The 24,754-nt window shown below is 47.6% G+C and overlaps 3 protein-coding genes across 3 annotated transcripts; 2 read left to right on the plus strand and 1 right to left on the minus strand.

Moving 5' to 3' along the window:
* The first annotated feature begins 463 nt into the window (after positions 1-463).
* Positions 464-16,062, plus strand: LOC135828324 (uncharacterized). Its single transcript, XM_065340775.1, has 26 exons — positions 464-1,670; positions 3,033-3,177; positions 3,745-3,911; positions 4,340-4,466; positions 4,807-4,911; positions 5,163-5,269; positions 5,640-5,720; positions 6,008-6,077; positions 6,877-7,073; positions 7,542-7,607; positions 8,118-8,187; positions 8,475-8,534; positions 8,841-8,924; positions 9,462-9,577; positions 9,951-10,040; positions 10,197-10,263; positions 10,420-10,622; positions 11,202-11,282; positions 11,500-11,593; positions 11,752-12,243; positions 12,533-12,726; positions 13,084-13,209; positions 13,542-13,756; positions 14,147-14,187; positions 14,462-14,558; positions 14,990-16,062. Exons 1-26 carry the CDS (start codon positions 1,395-1,397, stop codon positions 15,114-15,116), a joined length of 3,498 nt encoding a protein of 1,165 aa, XP_065196847.1. The 5' UTR covers positions 464-1,394; the 3' UTR covers positions 15,117-16,062.
* Positions 16,063-17,118: 1,056 nt separating this feature from the next.
* LOC135828334 (Bardet-Biedl syndrome 5 protein homolog) lies at positions 17,119-19,391 on the plus strand. The gene has a single exon (XM_065340783.1). The coding sequence runs from the start codon at positions 17,561-17,563 to the stop codon at positions 18,701-18,703; it is 1,143 nt and encodes a 380-aa protein (XP_065196855.1). The 5' UTR covers positions 17,119-17,560; the 3' UTR covers positions 18,704-19,391.
* Positions 19,392-19,712: 321 nt separating this feature from the next.
* Positions 19,713-21,833, minus strand: LOC135828344 (N(G),N(G)-dimethylarginine dimethylaminohydrolase 1-like). The gene has a single exon (XM_065340794.1). The coding sequence runs from the start codon at positions 21,576-21,578 to the stop codon at positions 20,772-20,774; it is 807 nt and encodes a 268-aa protein (XP_065196866.1). The 5' UTR covers positions 21,579-21,833; the 3' UTR covers positions 19,713-20,771.
* Between the last annotated feature and the right edge of the window lie 2,921 nt (positions 21,834-24,754).

Consider the following 24,754-nt stretch of genomic DNA (forward strand, 5'->3'; position numbering starts at 1 on the left):
CGCAGGAGGGCTTTACAATGCTGCGGAAAACAGTATGAAATGAGTCTACTTTGATGCACTGAAACGAACGAGAAATACTTTGAAAATCCGAAACTAACTCCGAACTGCGCCGGAGGCAAAATAGGGCACTTCTGTCTTTTTGATGGGTGTGAAGCACACTCCGTGTACTAATCTTGCTGGCTGTAAATCATTATCCTGGTCCTAGTATGTTACCACGAAGGTGCTACTGTCAGTGCCAGTTTGCCATCGCTTATTCCGCAGCACCTACAGCCACATTCTGCAGCAGCAGCAGGCGCTGAACTTTCGCGGAGGTTCTTTCCAGCTTGCTGGGGTGTGAACATGTGGTGGGGAGTATAGGCTAGGTGTGTGTGTGAGTGTTGGGTGTTGTGTGTTTGTGGCACGAGCACAATAGCCAATACGATCTTGTTTTTAAACTACTACTAGTAGTACTGTACACGATCTCTATTCTTGGTTCTTCTCAGTTGAGTAGCGGTGATCGTGTACCAGCAAGCGGTGCATGTGTACAAAGACAATGCTAGCTTGTACAGTCTTGTAGGTCAGTGTGCTGCCGCAGAGAGAGAGAAGGAGTGCAGAATGCAGGGCAGTGGTGAGTTGGTGCCTCTGGTACAGTGGTAGCACTGCTGTTATCTTATCCTTTGCAGCTAGGCCGACCCTAAACCGGCCGGCCAACTGTGCAGCACAGCCTGACTTGGGAAAACTGTTGCCAGCCACTCTAGACGTCCTTATACCAGCAAGGGCGCGTGTGTAAGGCCCTCTAGTGGGCGACCAGGATCAGGACTGAATTCGCCAACAACTGGCGAAAGTCCACATTCAGCGAAAACAATAACTGCCATAATAAGTAATCGACTTCACTTAGCCTATATCGGAGCCAATAACTGCTCTCACCGTCTTGGTGAGTGGAGTGCTGTGAGCTCGATTGATACTGCTGACTGAGCCTAGCGCCAGTGGATAGCCTCCGCTTGCCATTGTGCAAGTGTGAGGTCAGTCAAGCTGGTCGAAACGCTCCTTGAACTCCGTCAGGCCACTATACATCGGGACAAGCCGAGCGAGAAAAGCCCTGCGAAATTTCATTGGGCCGAGAAGGCTAACACCTTCTCAGCCATCACCCGTCACCCCTCTCTCTCTCTCTCTCGCTGTGTCCAGAATAGCGTCTGTGGTTTGCAAGGTTCACAAGGTGCGTACAACACCCATCGATCCCGTACCGTTCTCGGCCTTAGCGCCTGGCATCACACGGTCGAGAAGAAAATATACCCATCGCCTTGGTTGGGATCTGTTTGTTTGTCAGAACGGGAGGCCGTTGGTAGTAGTGACAATTTTCGTTTGTGTTCGGCTCTGAATCTTCGTTGTCCATTGGCAAAACCTATGGCCCGACGATGCTGACAAGAAGGATGTCGTTGGGACAGTGTTGTGCGAGTTTCCTCCTAGCAGTCCTGACAGCTGCCCTGCTAAGGACGCCAGTAGCAGTAATAGCAGTGCCAGTAACCCCCGCACAGGATGTCCTATGGCAGGACAACAGCTTAGCACCGGCTGTGAGCGATGGCGAAAATGTGGAGTTTGTCAATGCGTCGCTGGAGCACACCATGCTGAGAGGCAGGTGCGAAGTGCTTTGCTCGACGAGTCTCAGGAACCTCTCTGCCGAGGAAAGACAGGTAAGGGGTCTTCCTGATTGTGGACCGTGGAAGAGAAAGAATTTTGGTGCGTAGACCCACGTCTCCTTTGGCGTGGGCAACCATTCTTTCCTCACCACGTGGGGTGGCAAGGAACGGGAGGCCTACTACTCACTGCCAATCCCCCGTGATGCAGGAAAGGAGCGTTCGAAGGTATGACGCTGAATAAAGGAAACTCGCCGGCCCGGCACATTGGGTCAATTGGCGTGTTTGTATGAGGAACAATAGCCCCAGCTTCCTGTACTGTGATTGCCCTTTCCTGCGCTTCGTGTGCAAACGCAATTAGCTGGAACACGTAGTTTGCAGCGGTCAATGACAGCCTGAGCTCGAGAGATACTTCTGTTATGGCTTGTCACCATCACCTTCATCTAAGACACGGTTGCACCAGTGAACATCGAATGTGAAGTTGACGTGTAAATGTCGATCATGTGAGATGAGCAAGGGAAACTCACTCATACAATTATTATCTTGTATTCGTCCAAAACACGACTACATAATTCTAGAGTCACCAAAGAATGGGGCTCATGCACACTGGAGTAAGAATTCACAGAGTAGCATGCGATGTTCTTGATTGCTTATAAATTATTATAATCGAGGAATCTTCCATTAGACAATCTGCATAAGGATACAGACAAGTCCCCTATCAAGAACTGCACTCAGATGTCTTACTAGAACACGGAAGAAAACTGAGGAAAAAGAAATCCATTTTGTGACACCTAATAGGTTCCGAATTTTTAACATCTGGATCCCTGTGTGACAGAAGATGATGCAATTGCACAGATAGATGCCTTTCAGTATACTGAAACACAAGACGCTGTGCCTTCAGAAACTGACACGAGAATAGCAGTAATAGCCTACATCGATACACGTATTCACTGTCATCTGACAAAAAGCAGTGCAGCAGTCATGATGCGGCTTCAGTGCATGGAAGCAGCACTACAGCCAAGCCATGACTGCAACAACAGCCATGCGGTGCTGATATAACCAAAGCAGAAAAGGAAACTGTATCCGACTTGCTCAGACGCGACCACTGCACTGTCACAATGTGATCTCGCATGAATTCAAAGAATCTGACAGAGCTTTGTTGTCATCAGTGCTGTGGACTCTCAACCTTTCACACCACTCCCTCTGCTACGACTTTTTAAGTTTCACTTTAACATCACATACACACGCGCGCGTGCGCACACACACACACACACCTATATTATAATATTAATAATAATACTGTGAGTTGATCAACAACAGCGCTACGCGTGTTCATACTGCCTGAGCTGAATACGACAATGTGTGCACAATGAAGTGTTGTGGATTGTGACCCCAAGTTCTCTCTATCTGCTCCCCTAGAATTGCTCCGAGATGTGTGACGCTGGTTTCGAGAACGCTACAGCACTGTGCAGTGGTCTGGGCACATGTGGCTATGGTAGTAAATATATTTGCCAGGAAGTATGCAAGCTGCTCACTGGTACAAACACCTATGTTCCAATCAATGGTAAGTGGTTAACACAGAAATCCGGGACTTTGCAAATATGCACACGCACACATGCACACGCACACATGCGTAAGCACACATGCACACACACACACACACACACACACACACACACACACACACACACACACACACACACATTAATTTTGACCTTTCGAGGTTAAAGGTGTGCATGTTCACATACAGACACATACACACACAGGTACACACACTCTCTCACACCCATCCACACACACACACACGCACGCACACACACACACACACACACACACACACACATACATACACACACACACATACACACACACACACACACACACACACACACACACACACACACTTGGCAGGTTTTTGTGTGGAGTTTGTGTCCGCTCGAAGGCACGGATTGACTGCAAAACGTGCAATATGTGTACAAGGTTCATGTCGTATGACATACAGACAGCAGACCACCTCCACAATACGACCACGAAAGGATGAGATGGTGGGGCGCTCTGGCGGTACGGTATTAGACAGCCATGTGCATTGGGAGACATTTCCGTCTGCTTCTTGTCACCTTCACCTTCATAGACACAAGAACGGCAAAAGCAGGACTTTCCTACGCTAACAGCACATCATACAGAGAAATCCAGCTGACTTACAGCCTGCCGGGAGTATCAAACACCTCGTTATTTTTGGCAGTACTGACGCCTGTAAGCCAACTTGGCCTTCCGGACGGAAGACCCCGTCTCTCATTGGTAAGTACTTCTACATAATTTTCTAGGAGAATATTCGTCAGATATTGACAGTCCTGTTGCAAGCTCCTACCTTTGCTTTCATAGGTGGTACGACCAAATATGCAAGCAAAGTCCCAACCCTGATTATTGAGAACAGTGTGGAGTAGTGGGTATGTGTGAGTGGAGTTGGGGGGGGGGGGGGGTGGTGGGTGTGTGTGAGTGGGGTTGGGGGGTATGTGTGAGTGGGGTCGGGGGATGGGAGGGGGTATGTGTGAGTGGGGTTGGGGGATGGGATGGGGGGTTTGTGTGAGTGGGGTTGGGGGAGGGGGGGGGGGGAGGGGTGTTGCATTCAGGGCAGATTTACCTTTTATCTCTTTTCTCTTATACCGCGGCATGTGCTTATAAAGGCTGCTTTTTCGCCAATATCTACTGTTCTCCCGACTACTCAGGTTCAGAGCAATAACATGACGTTCTCAACAGCACAGCTCCTTCCGTCCACTTCCTACCGTCTGACGGTTAGCTTGCTGAGTGACGGGCCCGATCTGCTTTACACAACACACTCATACTTCACCATCGGTAAGTCGTTGTGTTTGGAATACAATAACAAACTTTAATATCACCATGGTGACATACAGACTTAGAGCGCAAACATCAGCCGAGTCAACAGCTCCTTGAACGTGTGCGTTCCGTCAGCTCTCTCATGCTACTTGGTATAACTCTCCTGCAGCTTTCCTTTCCCTGAGCCATGCAGCTAAAAGGGTCATTTTTAATCTATGCCTCCAATTGTCCTATGTGTTATATCATTGATTCTGAGCAAAGTTGTTGCTAGCAACTAGGATAAGAAAATCTGGGTATTTGGGTGCTAGAGGAGGTGTAATTCCTTTTCTCGTTTGCACTGCTGGTTTTGATCTTTCAGATGAGTTTATGGACGCAATCCCCGCTCTCAACATTACCAGTAACGCTATTCCGGCCTCGATATCCAATTCTGTGAGATTGTTTCTGCGGTTGTCAGCACTGCCCGGTGAGTAGAGATGGTCATTAAACCAACGTAGCATATTAGCGGCAACCTCAGCGACCTTAAAAGAGCTGCACAACACCAAGACTACCAGCATGCCAAACGAAGGAATCTGTGAAAAACCAAATATTTCAGTTGAAACATAAGCAATCACATGAAATTTAATATTGGCAGTCAGAGAGATAATGTGAATTTTTATCCCCACTTGTGATATTTTAGAACATGTCTGCTGTTACTTATTTGTTGGCTATCTACAGGTTTTGACCAGTCCCTTCTGACACGGTTTGGTATCTCCATGACCTCCGAGATGCCTCTTTGCACTGGCAATGACACAGCACCACTGCATGCATTCCTAACCGAAGGAGTAAGTGCTGAATAATCCAGGCAATACAACAACGATGAACCTCCTCTGGAACTTCCTACACAACCAACACACTTCTATGCTCTGTCTCCCTCCCCTCCCCATTTTCACATACACACACACACACACACACACTCACACGCTCACACTCACACACACACACACACACACACACACACACACACACACACACACACACACACACACACACACACACACATACACCCTCTTTCTCTCCGTCTATCCGTCTATTACATTACACCCTGAATGGATCACGGAAGTCGGTGCAGTTCTGCACATTTTATGTCAGCGTGGATTAAACAATGTATCGGAATGCTGACATGTATTTTTTTAACCGATTTTGGATGCACAGACTGTGGCCATCAACGTACCAGACGTGTTTCAGGAGTCACGTCACTTTCATCTCCTGTATGGCTGTGCATACGATTTCAAGGTATGTTGTTCAGAATCTAAGGCGGAAATAATCCAGAAAACATGTTTATGCATCAAGCCTTGGAAGCTACATGTGTAATGAGCATTTAAAAATTTGCTGATTCAAATATAAATGAGCTGCGGGGATGCTCAGACATCCTGTTCCTACTTTACTGTAGTTCCCGTAGAACGTGTATGATGGTTCGCTGTTCAGTTACTTCAAATGTGGATTTGTTTGCTCTAGGTGATGAAGATCTGCTAGCAGTAACTACAGGGTTTGGTTTATATATGCTGGTGCTGTGTTTGCAGGTCACAAACAGGTTGAAGACTGCCGAAGGTAAATCCGTCGGCCATCCAAGTTTCCGCGTCAGAACGGGCAGTAAGTACATGATTGCACAGACATAGAGATCATGCTAAGCAGATAGAAACCCCCAAAACATATTTCCTGCTTGTAAAAAATAAGTCTGGTCACCTTTTTTTTGCTACGTGCAAAAAGATGTCGATAGTGATAGTATCATTGTAATACCTGTAATAGGAAAGAGTGGTATTGACTAAGCAATAATTTTATACTTAGAAGTAAGAAAGTTGGTTGCTCCCCATGCCGAAGCTCGTGCTTACCCGCCAACTTGAATTCTCACTTGACTGACTCACGGCTGCCATCCAGAGCACACGACAAGTCCATCGAACCTTGCACTGAAAAGCACGACCTCTCCCGGCGTGGGGAGCAACCAACTCTCCTCTACAATTACACTGTATTTTCCGGAGTAATAAGCCACACCCAGATGTGTTGTAATGGAAACACTCACATCATCTACCCCGTTTATCACCGGATTACTGGTGTTCAAAGTCCGGCTTACGCTTCCCCTAGCTGCATCTCATGTTTGGCATTTAAGTGGTCTTTGTAAAAATAAAAATAAAAAACACCGGAAAATACGGTAATACTTCCAAGTAGTAACAACAACTGATGACAAATATTTCTGTATGACAGGTTCCACTGAATTGGGTAACAAGTAGCATATTGAAACTCCAAATGATATTTCTTGCCGGTAATAATGATGCGAGAAAATTAGCTTGCAGAGCTCTGGAATTTCTTTCGCTCATGTGCTTTACCATTTCACCGGCTTTTTTCCGAATGGATTTGTCCTTTTTCCTGTTGTGTGATGGTGTGTGCTTTACAGACCTGAACAGGGAGATCGGTCCGGTCATAAATCTAGTTTCAAAGCGGAAACGAGTCAACGGTGTCTCTTCCCTTGAGCTCACCTTCAAACTGCCGCACACCGTTCACCCTTCGGTCATAAGGCAGATCCGCGCCGACTTCTTTTTACTTCATGATGCCATTCCGTCCTTCACGGTGTTTCAGGACATCCCAATCGGGGTAGGTTTTCACTCATTCCTGCACACGAGTACATCCACCAGAATTGAGAAGCCCTCCCAGTACGTTGCGAAGTACGTGAATGTGTAGGAAATAGCACCATACTTCACTGGAGTGTAAGCCGCACCCAGATGTTTGGTCACGAAACACAGACATCTACACTGTACATGTATATCACCGTTCATTTGACAACGTAAGCAATAACGCTATAAGCCGCACCAAATTTTTGGGGGTGAAATAGGAGTGCGGTTTTTACTTTGGAAAATATGGTACCGTGTGTCGTTACTACCAATCCTGTATATGTGTTGTAATATTAGTATGCCACACACGCTGAGCATTCTGAACATGCAAAGGGAGAGTCAGAGCTATCCTCCTACAGACTGACGACGACATCTCGGCGTGATTTCTAATGATACGTACTTGCGTACGTGTGGATTTGGTGTGTGTTGCATGCATGTACACTATTCACAGATCAGTAGCTCAGACAAGATTGACATCTCGCACTTGGTTGATGCAAATCGATGCTACAATATAACGGTGAGTGTGCCTCGGGCCCCCTGGTAGAGCAACCTCTTATGGGTGCAATATCTGAAAACTTGCAATACTGCTTTGCCCCCTTTTCCCAATAGAGCTATTTCACATCTATCACGTGACCATACAAGGCAGCCATGTTAGTTCCAACTCCACTCAACCCCTGCATCACATGATGTCGACCATGTTGGTTCCACTGTCCACATGCCATGATCACTTTCTGCATAAAACTGGTCACATGACATTGATGTGGAAACAAACACTCTACACATGCACAAATACAACCATGACAACCATGACAACCATGACAAAGAATGTGTTTCTGCAGGGGCTCGGATATGGTGCTTTCTTCATATAGAGAACAGCCAATGAGATGATGGTGATGTTGTACACATCTGGATTAGGCTATTCTAGGATGACGCTTGATGATTTACTCAACACTGCAATACCGGTTCTCGTTGGCTGTGGATTTGAATTTAATATTTTCATCTTGCATCCTATTTCTCTACTGTGCAGATGTATGCAATACCGTTCTATGAAACTCCGATGTACGGACGACCAACCGAACTGCAGGTCTGCGTTCCAAGTAAGTCTCATGGCCGTAGCTATACACATATACACACGTGTGTGTGTGTGTGTGTGTGTGTGTGTGTGTGTGTGTGTGTGTGTGTGCGTGTGCGTGCGTGTGTGTGCCACCAAGCACTCTTCCGTTTACACTCACACACACACACACACACACACACACACACACGCACGCACACACGCATAAACACAAACACACATAAACACACACACACACACACCGCTCATGTGTGTTTGTTCATGCCTGATCGACCAATTTGGTTCCATTGGTTTCTTTGTGCTGACCTGCAGTTGGAATAGCACCGCTTCCGCCGCCCGTCGTACCGCCAGTGCCACAACAATTCCAGAACTGTAAGTTTGATCGCTTTTGGCAAGAATTCTGTCAATTAAGTACTGCTTTCTGTAATCTCAGCCTCTCACCCGGCTGCTTGATCAGCAGGGTGCCTTGGTCTAGATCTGATATTGGCTAGTAGTACATGCGAGGAAAGCACTAACAGAGTCACTATGGATGAGCGTTGTGAGCGTATACATGGGTTTAATGACATTATATAGAAGGCAAGTGCTGTGTCACAGGAATTAAGGCATTCTTGAGGTAGATTGCCCTTCGCCAAGACTGTTTATTATATCTTCTTCTTTTTTGTGCTGTCAACTGTTCAGTGTATCGACTGCAAGCACGGCATGTGGAGACAACAATCGCAGTAGATTTCCCCACGATTGACTTGAACTGGACTCAAATCGGAGGTGAGGCACCGCAGAGAGTGGAGGTCGTCGGCAACACTGGAATAGAGTTCAGTGACGCATGCCAGTACAGTACCAACATTTGGGTGCCTGTTTGTTGTACTCCATTGCCAGGATGGCACAGCGGACATTGTGTGAAATGGAATTCCTTTGTAAAATACGGTATCGTCTGCATACTGAGTGCAGTAATTGGATACTCTAATTGCAGAACATTTCGGTGCTCAATATTTTCGGCATGAGGGCAACAGGCCAAGTTAGGTGAACAGAATTTTTCGGTATAGAGAAGCAGTTCCCTATTGGATTATGTGTGTTAGTGTTTGTTCGGTGTATTGAAATTTTAGGTATGAAACGGATGCACCGAAAGTATCGAAAATAGAAGTACACCGAAAATTTGTGAAATTACAGTAACCCCACGTGTGTGCACTCACCAGCAGTGACATCACAGCTCCCATACTTGATCTTGAAATCCCAGCTAGTTGCCAAAGAACGCTCTGTTTATATTGTGTTCCTGCTGCGTCCTTCTGTGTACTCTTTCACTAGCCATACAAGCAACTGAGTTCAGGGTTGGACTGAAAAGTGTTCAGACCTCTCAGTATGGCCCGGAAACAAGATGCCTATCCAATCCAGGTGTCTTTGAGGCCAGCGTTGATATGAACGTAAGTATCAATTCTCCGTAACAATGCACACTAAACTGTTCGGAATGTTCTAATTATAGCCAACCGGACTAGGCCGATTTGACGATTCGTCCTCTCTGTTCTGCAATTGCATGCCAAGCGGGTGCAATTGTCAGCATTGTACGACCATATGTGGCACATCAGATCACACTGAGACTCATCCCCTCCTCTCTCTCTCTCTCTCCCCTCCCCTCCCCTAGCCCCATTAATACACCAGGATGCATCTACAATCACAGCTAATGTACAGTTCACAATTCTTCTTCGAACTTTTCCCCCTTTTCAACTCCCTCACTTTAAAATGATTAAAAGCACACGGTGTGTTAATAATGATTGTCTGTGCTTTCTCTCCTTGCAGCTGTCAACGGCATCAATTCCGTACGTGTTCAGCAAAGAGGTGTTCCCCGCACGACCATTCCCAGCTTATGGATGTGACTTCCAGGTTCAAGTGAGTGCCTGTGATAATAATACTTGGTCAACATGCCTACATCGATTGTGTTATGAACTGCCACTTTCTATTATCATAGTTCTACATTTTTAGAAGTTGTGTTTGGCTTTGCAACTAACGTTATACGGACTTTTTGCTTTCTGTTTGCTGCTTTAGCTCGCCTACAAGGTTCCTGGTTTTGATGGCTGGGTTCCTCTTTCACCGATACGTGTTAGCTCACCGTGTAAGTATGTCAGTTCATTTTGGGATTTGCGACTCTTGAACAGTGGGGCCGGGTTGCCGCAGTTGTCGCGGTACTGCTCACAGCACAGGCGACGAGTAAATGTGTGACTTGACTGTGTGCGTGTTTGTGTCTCTGTGTGTGCATGTACCAACACAGATTACTCCATCAGTGCACCAAAGGTGCGAGTTGGCCCGCCAGAGTACATCGGGCGACCGGACGGAAACGCAACCGTCATTCTTCGCTGGCTGCCACCGGTCACGCTGCCGATGAATTTCATCTACGCCTTCTCTGTCTATCTGACAAGAGTGGACAACTTCCCAGTGTTCTCACAGCCGTACAATGTCCTTCTGAATGCAACGGTACGTACTACTGTGTGTTAGACCCATGCATACATAACACTCCTAGTGCATCTTACACGGTGATTGATTATGACCAAAACGCCGAGACCTGTACAGCTTGCTAGAAACCCGTGCATTGCGTGAGTGTACCACAAGGACAAACCAACCCGGGGCGTCAGGGAACTTATTCCTCTGCCAGCAATGCATTTCACTGTGTGGATGGCCACGGGTGGCAGCCCCGCGACAACACACCGTGTGCAGAATTATAGCGTCAGCCAACAGACGTTTCTGCATTGCTGAATTGAATATAGACTACCCCGTGTACATGCCCACATGTTGATACGTATTGGTGCGTACGTACACATCCACAGATTGGTCTCTTTACATACACATTGGTACTGTACTATATACGGGCATATGCTCCTAGTGATACCGACGTTCACAGGAAATAATAGCATTCTACAACCATGAACACATTGATAGATGGGAGAATGTTTAGTGCGTTATTTTGAGATTTGATAACAAGATCATAGTAGTCTGAAAGAGATGCTTTGAAGTGAACTAACACGTGTGCGCCACCATGAATTTCTGTTCCTGCAGGACACGCATGATACCAAATACATAGTTCAGCTACCTTGGAACATCTACTCGCTGGAGCTGGGTCATTCGTACACCTTTACGGTGAGGATGCGTGCAACTGTTTGCTGTAGATGTAGATTGTGTGTGTGCGCACGTGTGTAACTGTTATGTATGTATATGTGTGTATATTAATAAATATAATAAAGTGTGTGTATGTGTTTATGTGTGTATGTGGTAATGCGAATACAAGTTTGGAAATCTGGTCATTGTTATAGTGTGTGCTTGTACCTACTTGCATAATATCCTGTGTCCTGTACAGATCTACACTGCTGTGTATAAGAGACCTGTATACCAGAGATCCAACAGGGCTGTCTATAGTGGCATCGGCATCCAAACCGTCATTGACTTGCCAGGTGAGTGCACACATACTACATGTACTGAAAGTGTTGTACTGTAGCTGGTTGAATAGACCATCTAGGAGTGATATGCAGTCGCGTGTCGAGGCGTGAGGCAATCTGAATGTGTGTGGCACCCCTGTGCTGTGCGTCTTTCATTCTGCTTCCCGTTGCAGCCCTGCCAACATCCCCCACGCCACCGCACACCGAGGTGCTGACGTCCCCCACCGTGCAGACGGCCACCGAGGCGAACGCCAACGTCATCATCGGAATCACTGCACCGGTTGGCGTCATCGTCATCGGCATTGCCATGTACACCTGGGTGCGCTTCAACAACAAGAGCAAGCTGAAGATGAACAGCCTGAGAAAGCGCGCCACCATCAATGACGACGCCGCCGCCCGTAACTTGTACCAGCAGAACGGCGGCCTAGAGGGAATCCACGTTACCACGACGAACTTTAACTGGCATGGTGAGACGAAGGACGAATGGGAAGTCGACCCCGATATGGTAACGTGTGTTGGCGAGCTTGGAGAGGGTGCATTCGGCAAGGTCTTCAAGGCTGAGCTGAAGAATGGAGGTGGTCGCAAAGCTCTGGGTGAAGGCGAGGAGAACAAAGACCTGCAATTACAGGATACTGTACAGATCGTTGCTGTCAAACAGCTCAAATGTAAGTACGCCCACACTCTGCTTAACCCTGGCCAAAGCGATACATGACTGTATTCCATGTGTACATGTACCGCTGAACAACCCCAACTGTGCAATCTCTGCTTCCGACAAACGTATCGGTTCATGCTTATAGATATACAGTTGAAGACAACTGGTGCATGCACAATATCACGAATAAGCATCTTCTCTTTGCTACTTGTGATGTGAGATGGCCATGGCAGATGGAAAACCCGGTGAGACAGTGTGTGTGTCGCTTTGTCTTCTTCTTGTTTTGTTTTCTTCATCAACAGTGGATTATGGTATTCAAGATTTGGACTTGTTCAAGTCGGAAATTGAGCTGATGAAGAATGTTGGCTCCCATCCGAATGTGCTGAGGATGGTGGGCTGCGTCGTACAGACGGAAAAGATCATGCTGCTGACCGAATTTGCCGAGTTCAACAATCTGCACAGCTTCCTGGTGACGGCTAAGGAGAAAAACCGACTGGTAAGTGCCGTGTGAAGAACGTCACCTGCAGCAGAGGTCAGCATTTGTAATGAGAACTGCTGGACGTCTGTTGGATATGCGAATCGGATGCGGTACTGGTGGCTTAGAGCAATGGGACATGCATCACAGGAAATGGAGGACGTTCGCACCTGTCACAGATTTTACGGATTCAAAAAAGGCTACATTATAATCACTGCACAATTTTGAATCCATGATGCATGTCCACAAGGGTACTCGCGTTTTGTATTGGGTATGATCTGTCAGAAATGCACCTGGTGATGTGCAGAAAAAGGTTTGACTGGGGGGATATGGCAAGAAACCATGCTTGCTGTTCTCTTATTTCTCCGATATGTCTAGCCCGGTGAAAAGGATGCGTACTACAATGACGGAACGGAAGGTGTTCCCACGGTCCAGATCAATGAGTACCATACGCTTGGTCAAGTCGACCTGCTGAGCTTTGGACATCAAATTGCTGCAGGAATGGTACGTACTACGAAGTACATGCACCATGACCTTGCTGTACTTCAAGCTGAGCTGGCCGTAAACTGGCATTTTTCCAACCGCTACCATACAATGTGAATGCAGGCTTGGCTTTACTGTCGCATGTTTACCATCATCACGCAGCTCACGCTGCACTGTCCATGTCACGTAGTGATGATTCAAGCCGTTTGAACGCGTCACACGGTGTACACACATACCCATAGCAGTTATGCGTTGAGCCCTGACGGCCACCAACTGACCATTTCACTTTAATTGCCTCTCTCTCTCTCTCTCTCTCTCTCTCTCTCTCTCTCTCTCTCTCTCTCTCGCTGTAGCATCATCTCCAGACGATGAAAATCGTCCATCGAGATCTGGCAGCAAGGAACGTGCTAGTCGGAGGCGGCAAGATCCTGAAGATCTCTGATTTTGGACTGGCAAAGGATGTGTATCTTAATGAGGAGTATGTACAGAAGACCAAGGGCAAATTGCCCTACAAGTGGATGTCCATCGAGGCCATTAGAGACAGGCGATACACCAGTGCATCAGACATGTAAGCTTGACTTGATAATATCAGTGTGTCCTTTATCAAGTGAAGGACGGTGATCATTCTTTTATGGCGATAATTATTATCAACACGATAAGGGTGCTGCTGGGTACTGACTATCTCCTCGTCCTCCAATGATTAGCATTGTTTACTACTGTTTAGCATTGACTCTTCAGCATGCAGGCATCCTAAGCACACACAACAACATGGGCACGCTTCTTGCATTCAGCAGACCGACTGTATCGTTCATCCCACTAACAGTTATCGCATCATACAGCTTGGTGCAGAGCAGGTGCACATCATCTCCATCGCTGCACGAATGACGGCGTAAAAAGCCCTTGTTAAAACCTGTATTCTGATGATTGTTGTTGTTGGTGTTGTTGTGGTCGTATTCAGGTGGGCGTATGGCATCACGATGTGGGAGTGCATGACTCTCGGTAAGTGGTGATCTTTAGCAGCAAAACACACACACCTGTGTGCATGCATAATTCATACCGACCAATACTGGAGTTTGAACTTGAGCAATGTCACTCCAGTTTTAGCACGATGGTTTTGTCATGGTGCTCGGGCATTTCAATCGCCGTTTCCTGCCTTTCGTGGATTTCCACCTGTACAGCTGCAGTACCAGATCAATGCCAGCCACCTGACCCACTGATATCTGAATCTCAACTTTCCATTTCTGTGTGTGTGCATATGGCACGGTGACGATAGGTTCTCATCCGTACCCCACGCTGTCGAACGAGGACCTGCTCGAGTTCCTGCTGAAGGGCAAGCGGTTGTCACGACCAGATGGGATCGACCAAGATGTGTAAGTGAACAATGCATGCCTGTATCTCCTTGCAGTGGCTAGAGCATGGTTCTCAGCAATGTACTGTCGGATGGGCATACACTGGGCCAGCTCCGTCAGTCTCCCATTCACTAGTCCAATTTCCATTGCAGGAGGCAGGGGGTGAAAGAGATATGGAACATCAGTTGATATCGCACTCTGCTGGTACTGCGTCTGTGCTGTTGCTACTGGTAGCTATTCTTGGTCTGCATTGGCACATGATGCGCATTTTAAAAATAATCAAAAAAAATTATCAATGCTGTCTACAGTAAAGGCTGCTGCATGCTCTAGATTTTTAACATTTGTCCCCAGTGAGATAGATGATGGCAAGTTGAGCCTCCAGTTACAGAGTGACCAATGAAACATCGCCTCTGATACAAGTGTCTTGCATTTCTGTGCATTGACTGCAACAGGTTTGACGCGGTCGCACAGTGCTGGAGGGAGAATCCCGACGAGCGTCCGCAGTTCAGCGACATGGCCAACGACTTTGCGCAGCGCTACCAGGTCAAGTGCCACAGGACATACATTGACATTGGCTAACAGCGCCGCCGCCGCCGCAGCCACCACCACCGCTGCCCAGTAGTGTAGCATGCAGCACGCCCTGACGGCTCAGCGACCTGTTGCCTGCTGTCAAGGACGGTCCCGCATGGCACGTTGTGTGCGCGTACGCAGCTCAGGCAGTAACTGGCCGGTCAGTGCTGGCGAGGCACTCTTGCTCGGACTCCTCCAAGTGGACAGCAGTATAGACATGGCCAGGCACAGCGCTGGGCACTTTTGCTTGATTTACTATTTGACGACGACTTGAACCCGCCGAAGCCACGGATAGAATTTTACGATACTGGGTACTTCCAGGAAGAATGCCCGCTAGCAGCCATTGAGCTAAACAGAGCACTGGAGCCGGCATGTCACATGCTTCGAGCAAGGTTGGTTTGGTTTGACTTCTTTTGTGTCCACTCCAGGGTTTTGTTAAAATTCCTCACTTCTATTTCATGTGAGATTGTTTCTCAGCTGGATAGTATTTTTTGGCTTTTCTCCTTTTTCCTCCTTTGTGTGATACTTGTACAAAGATGTTCGAATGTCCAAAAACCGCTTTTTCAGTTTCGTCTTTTCGAAAGTACTTACTTTATTGTAGGTACACGGTTTTCGTCATGGTTATGAATTTACCCCCCCCCCCCCCCCCCCCGTGTTTCACCTCCTGCTGCCTATATCTATTGTAATGTAACTTCAATCGAGTTCTATTCCTCAAGTATAGAAACAGAGCAAAACATCAGATTTACCCATTATTTGAACTTCCCAACAGCTTTGCCATGCACGACTCGACCTATTGATAAATTTATATACTTGTGCGCAGAGCTCTATAGTGTAAAAGTGTCGCTGCTGGCTTTGTTCACTGGTCACCTGCCCAGTGGCTGTTGTTGCTAACGTTGAGATCATGCAATTTATAGTATACCATTTTTGTAATTGTATGACAGAACGATGAGAATTACCACTTGCAGTGCGTGGGTGATGCTGGTGGCCTGGTGACATGTGGGGAGTGCATACAATACTCCCCGGTGCGGGCCTGGTAGTCAAACTGCCCCTAGCAATTCCTGGTTACGGTCAGTGCTCAGTCCCAGCCTGCCCAGATTAGGGGAGTTTTGTTTCATGTCAGATCATGCCCAGATAGGCGTTAGCCTTTGGGGCATCCTGAAAATAAAGAAAGACTATTTATGGCAATCCTCAGACAACTACTGCCTTGATCTGACATGAAAGCATTAGTCACATCTATAATGTAACCTAACCAGACGTGTGGTGCTCTGTAACTCACTGAGTATGATATACAGTACTGGCAACTGAAATCCGACCCCCTGAGCGGTGCGCTCACATCGCAAAGAATGTGAACCCACCGCTCAAGGGGTCGGATTTCAGTTGCCAGCACTGTACATGTAGCTGTGCTCTTGTGAGCATTGAGCACTCTATCAAACTGGAGGACTTTCGCTCTCTGAAAAATAAAGCATATCTTTACCCAGGGCGCCGGGCAGCTGCTGTATCCTAAAAAGACGCTGTACGAGTTGAGTGCAAGTACATGATCATGTGTGTCTTTATCCTCTACTGTCACCATAGTATAGTAGCATAGTATAGTATTTCTCTTGGGCAGTCCCCACAGACCTATGGAGTATGGTCTCCTTACGGGGCACCCACATGGTCACTGTGTGCTGAGTCTACTGAGTCTGTAGCCAGTCTAGCTCTGGCGTTGAACATAATTATGCCATTGTTGAAAGCAACAAGACTTGTCAGGATGACACACGTAACCATGACATTAGCTCGCAAAGAGTAAAGGATCAGATGCCCGGGCGTCAAGGCCAACATTTGCTACCCGGGTCGTAAATGTTGGCCTTGGCGCCCGGGCATCCGATCCTGCACTGCACATGCATGCATGCGCTGGACTCACTTGGACTGGAGTCACCAGGTCACGCTGGGCCATGGATCATGGTCATGGAGTCGTTTCCACATCGCAAAAAAATAATATTATTGATATCAACCGTGCCGTTCAAGGCGTTGTCATTGCTATGCCGATGATTATGAATGATGTCTTGTCCAGTCTTGCCTCTTGCCTTGGTCTTGAAGCCAGTGAAGGGAAACTGTGTTGGTTGCGGAGTTTGAATGATAGTGGGCTCGGCTGTGCCTTGTAAGGAAGCAGACACAGTTGTATTGCCACTGAGCTACAGAATTTAGGACTTGGTCAACACACACCGGCATATGCACACTGCGGTAGTGGGAGAGGAAGCGAGCCGCTAGCCGTGCCGGTGCCTAGCCTGCGCGAGGAGAAAAGCTCAGCGAGCCGTCCACATTGGCCGATCCATTGTTTACCACGTCCGCGACAGATCACAAGCCGTAGGGTGCGCTGGTGCACAAAGTAACTTCCCTGCTACACGGAGCCGAAAGCGCTATCCAACTGAATTGTAAAATCTGCGCTGCAAGGAAGAGATCGACTGGCAAACGCCATGGCCAGTAAAACGGGCGCACTGACATGGGAGGACAAGGCGATTCGCTTCGACGTTTCCGACAGTAACTTGGAGAGCAGGGCGGGCGAGATGGTAGTCGACTCCTTGTCGCCCGTCGAGGATACGAAAGGCAACAAAGGTGACAAAGGCAAGCTGTGGGTAACAAACTTGAGGCTGATCTGGAAGTCGATGGAACGCCGCCCGTGTCCAAACCTTTCCATAGGACTATCGTGTGTGATCAATATTTCGAGAAAGATTTCACAGAATCGTCTCCATGGTCGAACTGAGAGCATATACGTCCTGGCCCAGAATGGTCAGTCGGAACCGAGGCTTGAGTTCATCTTCACGCACCTGAGCACGGTGAAGAGCTGCATGTTCGCCTCACTCAAGTCCATACAGAAGGCGTACGACACGAGCACAATGTACCGCAACGTCAAGATGCGCACGGTGCTGACTCAGAACGACCGGCTCATCATGCTGCGCGACGAGCAGATCTTCGAAACAGTGGACGGCGCCTGGAACCTGAGTACGGACTTTGGCAATCTGGGCACGCTGATCGTGACCAACATACGCATTGTCTGGCAGGGCAAAGCCAGCTCTACGTTCAATGTCAGCATCCCGTACAGAATGCTGAAGGGTGCGCGGATCAGGGAGTCGAAGTTCGGACCTGCCTTGGTCCTGGAGACGCGGCCTTCTGGCGGCGGCGCATACATCCTGGGCTTCCGGATCGATCCGCCGCCGCGGGCCAATGAAGTGCACAGCGAGGTGGCCACTCTGTGGAAGATCTACCGCCAGAATCCAAACTATGGTGTCTACTTTGAACGTGAGAAGCGCGACGCGGAAGATGGAGTTCCACAGCAGCCACCTCGACGAGCCGCGTCAGACTTAGTCATGGAAACCGAGGAGGAAGAAGAGGCCATCAGCAGCGATGCTTTCCTAGCGTACTTTGCTGACAACGATCGCAAAGACGTCAAGAAACCGATCGTGTTCAACCAGGACCTGCAGCTGGCAGTGGAGCGACTTCCCGAGGGCACCTCCATCTCTGATCTGTGGGAGGTCACGAAGAATGCCAGAGACGCGGAGAGGAAGAAGAAGGGAAAGCCCGAGCCGGCTGCTGCTGCCACCACCGACATGGCTGAGTGAGTTGAAGCTGATGAAGTGTGATGCAATGTGATGCAGCGGGATGTGATATGGTGTAACACACAGGACAACATGAAGTCACATTGATGAAATTATTCCACTGGAAAACTCGATCGTCAAGTACGAATAGAAATTATAAGTACCATCATCGTCAGCACTAGCCGGATGGGAAGTCGGTAAACAAAAGCCTTTGTCCGTAACTAGCTGCACATCGATGAGTTACAAGCAACGGTTGTACCTGAACCCCTCGAATGGTGTATTCTTGTGACGTGTTCGCTCCTTGCCGCCAGCTTGCCTTTACTGGCTTCATGTCAACTAATATCCAACACAACACATGCTACCAGCTGAGTTTGCAGACACTTTGAAGAACGTGATAATTCGTTTTCGGAATCATCCCTGAAAGGAAGACCCACCGCCATGTGCGTGGACATACTCAGTTCTGTTATCCCCTACTGGCCTAGTCTCTCATATCCTGCTACTGCGTACAGCCCAACACCACTGTACTATACCTTTTTTACTTGAAGTTGATCTCATAGCTCATAGCAAGATACACTCCTCGCTAGTTTCTGTTCTTGATGTCGGGTTGTAGTATGATAAATTGATAATGTCTTGCCACCTGCTGGTGCTATTCTGCTACTGTGCAATCAATCCTATAGTATGTGTTCTGCACGAATTTGCAGACACAGTCACATGTGTTTTTGCTGGACTTACCGAGTGTTAGTGACCACCAGAGGGAACTCACACGTACACGATAGTTTACTTTTTTGTGTCGGTTCTCCGTGGGTCGAAATGCTTCAAAATGTGGCACGGTACATTCCAGTATAATAATTATGCTGCGGATGAGGACATGACAAGGTCCGTAACTATTACTATTACTTTGACAAAAGTATGCGCTGCACCTCTCGTATCCTCACGCTCATACCCCAACCTGGGCACTTTCCCTCTGCCCCCCCCCCCCCCCCCCCCACTGCACTCTCTAGTCTCTGCACAACTGACACCGTACTAGAAGGCGTAGATGACGAGATTCATAACACAGTCAGTGAACAACCGACTCACCTATATTGTAAGTGATATACATAGTGGCCATGCCCGCCGATAAATTACTTGAACGAGCCCAGCAAGTCAGAGACAAACCTCCCAATGCTGGAGGTCACAGATACATGTACCGTAAAGTACCGCCAGAGCGCCCCGTCTCGCGAGAGCGCCCCACCTTGATTTTAGAGCCAAGGGAAGAAAATCGTATGGCAGATTGCTACTAAGTTTGTACGATGTGAGAACCTTCGTGTACTAAGGTCACACTTGGTATGCTTTTATGTGGAGCTCGAAGGTAAACTGGGTACGGATTGACTGCACAATGTGCAATGTTTGTACAAGGTCCGTGTCGTATGACCTACAGACAGGAATCCACCTCCACAAGGCGGCCACGAAAGGACGAGATGGTGGGGCGCTCTGGCGGTACTTTACGGTACATGTAGATGGGAGGGACACAAAGACACAGAAAATAACTACAAGCAGTTCTCGAGAGCTGAGCCAGCCAGTTAAAAATGTCACATAGAAACCTGCATTAAAAAAATTGAACTAGAATGTAAAACCGTGGAAGCATGGACCACTCTCCGCAACCTTGTCTGTTAAAAAAACTCAAAGAAACCGAGGGCCAAAAGCAAGCGATTTCTCTTTCTAAGGATTCGGAAATGTTGAAAATCCAATCTGGCATTTGACTTCTCGATCAAGAATCGCAGTGGTGTACATGTACGTACAGCCCCTCTGTAGCACCGGTGGTGCTATGCTGTGGAAGCTAACTCAATACAGAACATGAAGTCGAAAGGTTGTTGGAGAACTAGCCAGAAAACCAGTTCATACCGGGACCTTCTGATCTCACTTGTCATTCAGGACTGCAGTCAACCAGTGCTTTCTCACTGCACATTTCTTGTACCCCCGCCACCCTAATGCACACATTTGTTTTACAGAGGCGACCGGGGGTCTGTAGAACACAGCACAACCACCGAAGCCTGTCACCACCCGTACACGAAGCTTGTGATGTCCAGCGGTGAAGTATCTCACCAGACGGGGTCTATGCCAGTAACACTGAGCAGCAGGTCAGTGCACCGTCCACCTTGTTCAACTCTTCGTTGCACAGCTGCACGGTTTCGCCCAGCTTGCCGAGCTCCGCCAGTGCAGCACGGCTACGCTCAAAGCTCGCCGCTGGAACGTGCAAAATCTTGCCGTTCACGTGGACCACGTTGGCTGCCAGGTCGTCGGCAAACTCTAGGAATGTGTATGACGAGGTGGCCTTGGCGGATACGAGCTGCTTCGCCGACTGGGCCGCTCCACTGCAGCCAATGGCAATCGTGCCCGGTGCAGCCATTGACATCATAGACTTGAGGTGCAGGCCTGCTTCAACAGGGACTGCATGCACAGGATGTGATGGAAATGTTGCTGCCAGCACATCGATCCCAGCCTGGTTGGTGCGCTTCGAAAGGCCGACGAAAAACTCGCTGCCAGTGAAGAGCACATCCCCACCATCCATGCAAGCCGGCTCCTCCATGACTACCGTCTTGATTCCCAAGCGTTCGAACAATGGCAGAAAAGCATCGCCTTCACCTCGCCTGGACGTGTGTCCTGGCCGCGTCATCAGCGCTACGCCATTGCACACTACCACTGGGTCCTCTACAAACACACAGTCAGGATACTTATCATCAGCATCCAGCACGTGAACGTTCTCAGCTCCCAGTGTGTTTTGAAGAGCGGCCACGTATGCCCTGTGCTCCTGGTTGGCTTTGTCCAGATCCAGCTTCTCTCCAGGATCGCTCATTCGCAATGCATTGGCAGGCAGCGACGATGCTATTCCCCTCACAACAGCGCCTGAATAAGACAGCATTGTTGAATATACTCAGGGAATACTCAATGAAAGTAAACAGCTCAGCTCAGGCCTGTTTTGACTCCGGGCTTTCGTAAGGCTAAGCTATTACTGTATTAGCAGCTGTATTCAACCTGGTAGTATTTCTACAGTGACGAGAGCCACAAACTTGTGAGTCAATGGCTAGGCAAAAGAAGCAAACGAAAGAAACACAGTGGTGTACAGTGTCATATGTACGTGTCGACAGAGAATCAAAAGTGAGTGATGTTCATGTTTTCGAATACCGCGGTGGCATGGCATGGCATGCACATAATCATTAGTCATAACCATGATTACTGGCGCCATGGCCCAGACTAGACTCACTTCTACTACAGTCCATTCAGAAATAAATGAACTTCTAGCTTTTGGCCATAAATGGGTCAAACGTTGAGTTTTTTTAGAATGTTTTTCTGCAATCCCATATGGAATCCTCTTCCAATTATGTTTCTGAAGTTTTTTTGTCCAAAAAGCAAGCCATAGCAAGAATAGGATTTCGGCCAGGTTTTGCCCCAAAAGCACTGAATTGGGAAAAACCATCAAAATCCAGGCCGTTTGACCCCGCCTGCAACAGTGCATTCTGCGGTTCGAACCCCAGTTCAGGCACCCTTTTTGGACCCTTTTTCAAATTTCAAAGTTCGCAGCACTGCACTGTGTACGATGAAATCACGAAAAATCGCCAAATACGGGAGCTCGCCAGAGCCAGGACCCATCTTTTTATGAATGGACTGTAGTTCTAGACAGATTCTGCTCCGCTCGCGATCGCCTCGACATTTTGCCGCAAAATGTTGCTGCGAAATCTTCGATATTTTGCCGAGCCTTGCAAAACTCGATATTTTGCTCCATTTTGCTCCGGAATAACGTGTATTTTATCCACTTCCCGTACAATCCCGTACAACGTTTCATAAAATCGCAGGGTCGGTTTCTCAACACTGGTTTCCACGCACGTGTCCCTGAGTTCTTCCAAAATCATGTCGATCCACAGTGAATCCCAGTGATACGGTGACATGATCTCGTCCTGGCACAGTGTGTCCTGCTGAACGAGTAAGAAACAAGGCAGAAGGAAATCCAAGTATCTGGCATCGATTTTACCCAACATCTCGATATTTTGCTCCGATTTTGCCGGCAATTTCCGCTCTTTAAATTCTTCGATATTTTGCCGAAAGAATTGCCGGCAGGATCTGTCTGGGCCTAAATTGCACATGACTGTAGACTTTATACACGTGCATGCATGCCGGGCGTTGGTTTTTAGCTTTTCTGATGCCCGGCCCGGGCGCCCGGGCCATCAATACGGGCATTGTTGTTGTTGTTGGTGGTGTCGTTTTTTACTTCACAGGCAGGAGAATGCCAGGTTCTCACAAATGATGAAGATCATGCATTCATGGCAGTTCGGAAGTGACTCGTACAATCATAATTATGTTGACCTAGCCGGTTGTCTCTGTTCCGAGTCTTCTGCCTTTGTGGCAATTATCCCTCCATCCTTGTGGTGTAGAGCACTCTATGATCTAGGCAATCTGGGAATTCTCAGGAGTATTGTAACCCTGGCCTGGGATTACAAACAAGGCTGGTCGAGGCAGCTCGAAGCCTGCAGAGTGCTCAATGCACAAAATTTGGTTAATGACATTATGTGCAGAGCAGTATCTCATCAGACAACTTACATGTATATAATTAGCAGTGAATGCCAAAAGCTGCTGTCTGATGATCGATGATCGCTGAAATGCGTGACACTTGAAGTAATTAGTTCAAGTAACTTAGGTATGTACTCTTGGTCAAGAGGACATACTCTTGCCGTCTTGCCAACTCTTGGACGACCGTTGTACCGGTACGTGTGTGGCTGTAGACGTGATCCTGTTGTTTTTAAAAAGTGATCCTTGCACACACCTAGTACCTGGCTACCGGCACATGTACATGTACATGTACATGTACATGTACTATGTATGAGTGTGTTACTTATTGTTTAGTTTGGGCAGAGTTTGGCTCTATTCAGGCAATTTCAGGTCGGTGTGTTACCTACACACATAACAGTGTACAAGGCTTCAAGTACAGTCCATTTCAAAACTATAGACGCGTACCTAGGCAAAAACCGTTATGCCAGCATCTATACCACATAAAATCTGTGATCACTTTGTGCATAATTTTTCCAAATTGGGCGTCTGTTACCCAATCCTTTAGAAACTATATGAGAGTAATTGTGGAGCGATCCTGAGCAATATTCCGAAAACTATTCTCAAAAAGTTCCAGCCAAATTTGAAATATTTCAAAAACCCTACGCGTCTATAGTTTTGAAATGCACTGTAGGTACATGACACATGTTACACATCCTTTATTGCTGAACCCACAAATATTATTGTGATACAGATTGTAAACCATTCGAGGTAGAAGAGAAAGCCATTAAAAGAAAAAAGAAAAAAGAAAAAAAGGTTATTGTACCTTGCCAGACGGCTATTATTAAGTCATGTACCAATTGTAGTACATGACGTAGTAGTCACGCACCTACAAAATACTTTGCAGGAGAATATTTAAATTAATTGCCTAGAATGCCTACAAATCCGCAGAGCATGCCAATATTAAATAGGCCAACATATGAATAACGAAGGCGGCTATATGGACAAAAGGCGACATCGGTCGAGAAAAGATGGGCCTATTCTCTTCCGCAAGTAAGGCGCTCTGCAACCACGGAGGCACGGGATTGACCATCTCAGCAAAACAAATGCAAGTTTGCAGCGTAGCTGCGCCACCACAACAGGGTACTGGTCTTCAATGCACGAGAGCACTCCGTGCCACATACATGTAATTATGCCGTTTGTCGAAAATACGAGCGGAGACACATGTTACATGTATACAAGGCGGAGGACCACTGTGTTCTGAAACACCATGGACTAGTTAGTACAGTACCCCTGTGCCTGGCCACAAGTTAGTTAGTTCCCAGTTGCATTATCCTCCCAAGACCCAACCCGATCTCCCTTTGCCAAAGGGAGATCGGGTAAAAAACAAAAAACAACAAAAAACAACCAAAGGCTTTGGTTGTTTTTGTTTTGTTTTTTTTACAATGATCACAGCTCACAGACGACCTAGACAAAGACAAAAAATTGCATAGTGGGAGCATAGTGATGGTGAGGCGTTTTGCCCTCAGCCGACCTGAGGTCTCGGCGTCACGGGGA

Source organism: Sycon ciliatum, chromosome 1, assembly GCF_964019385.1.
Source record: "Sycon ciliatum chromosome 1, ocSycCili1.1, whole genome shotgun sequence".
NCBI lineage: Eukaryota > Metazoa > Porifera > Calcarea > Leucosolenida > Sycettidae > Sycon > Sycon ciliatum.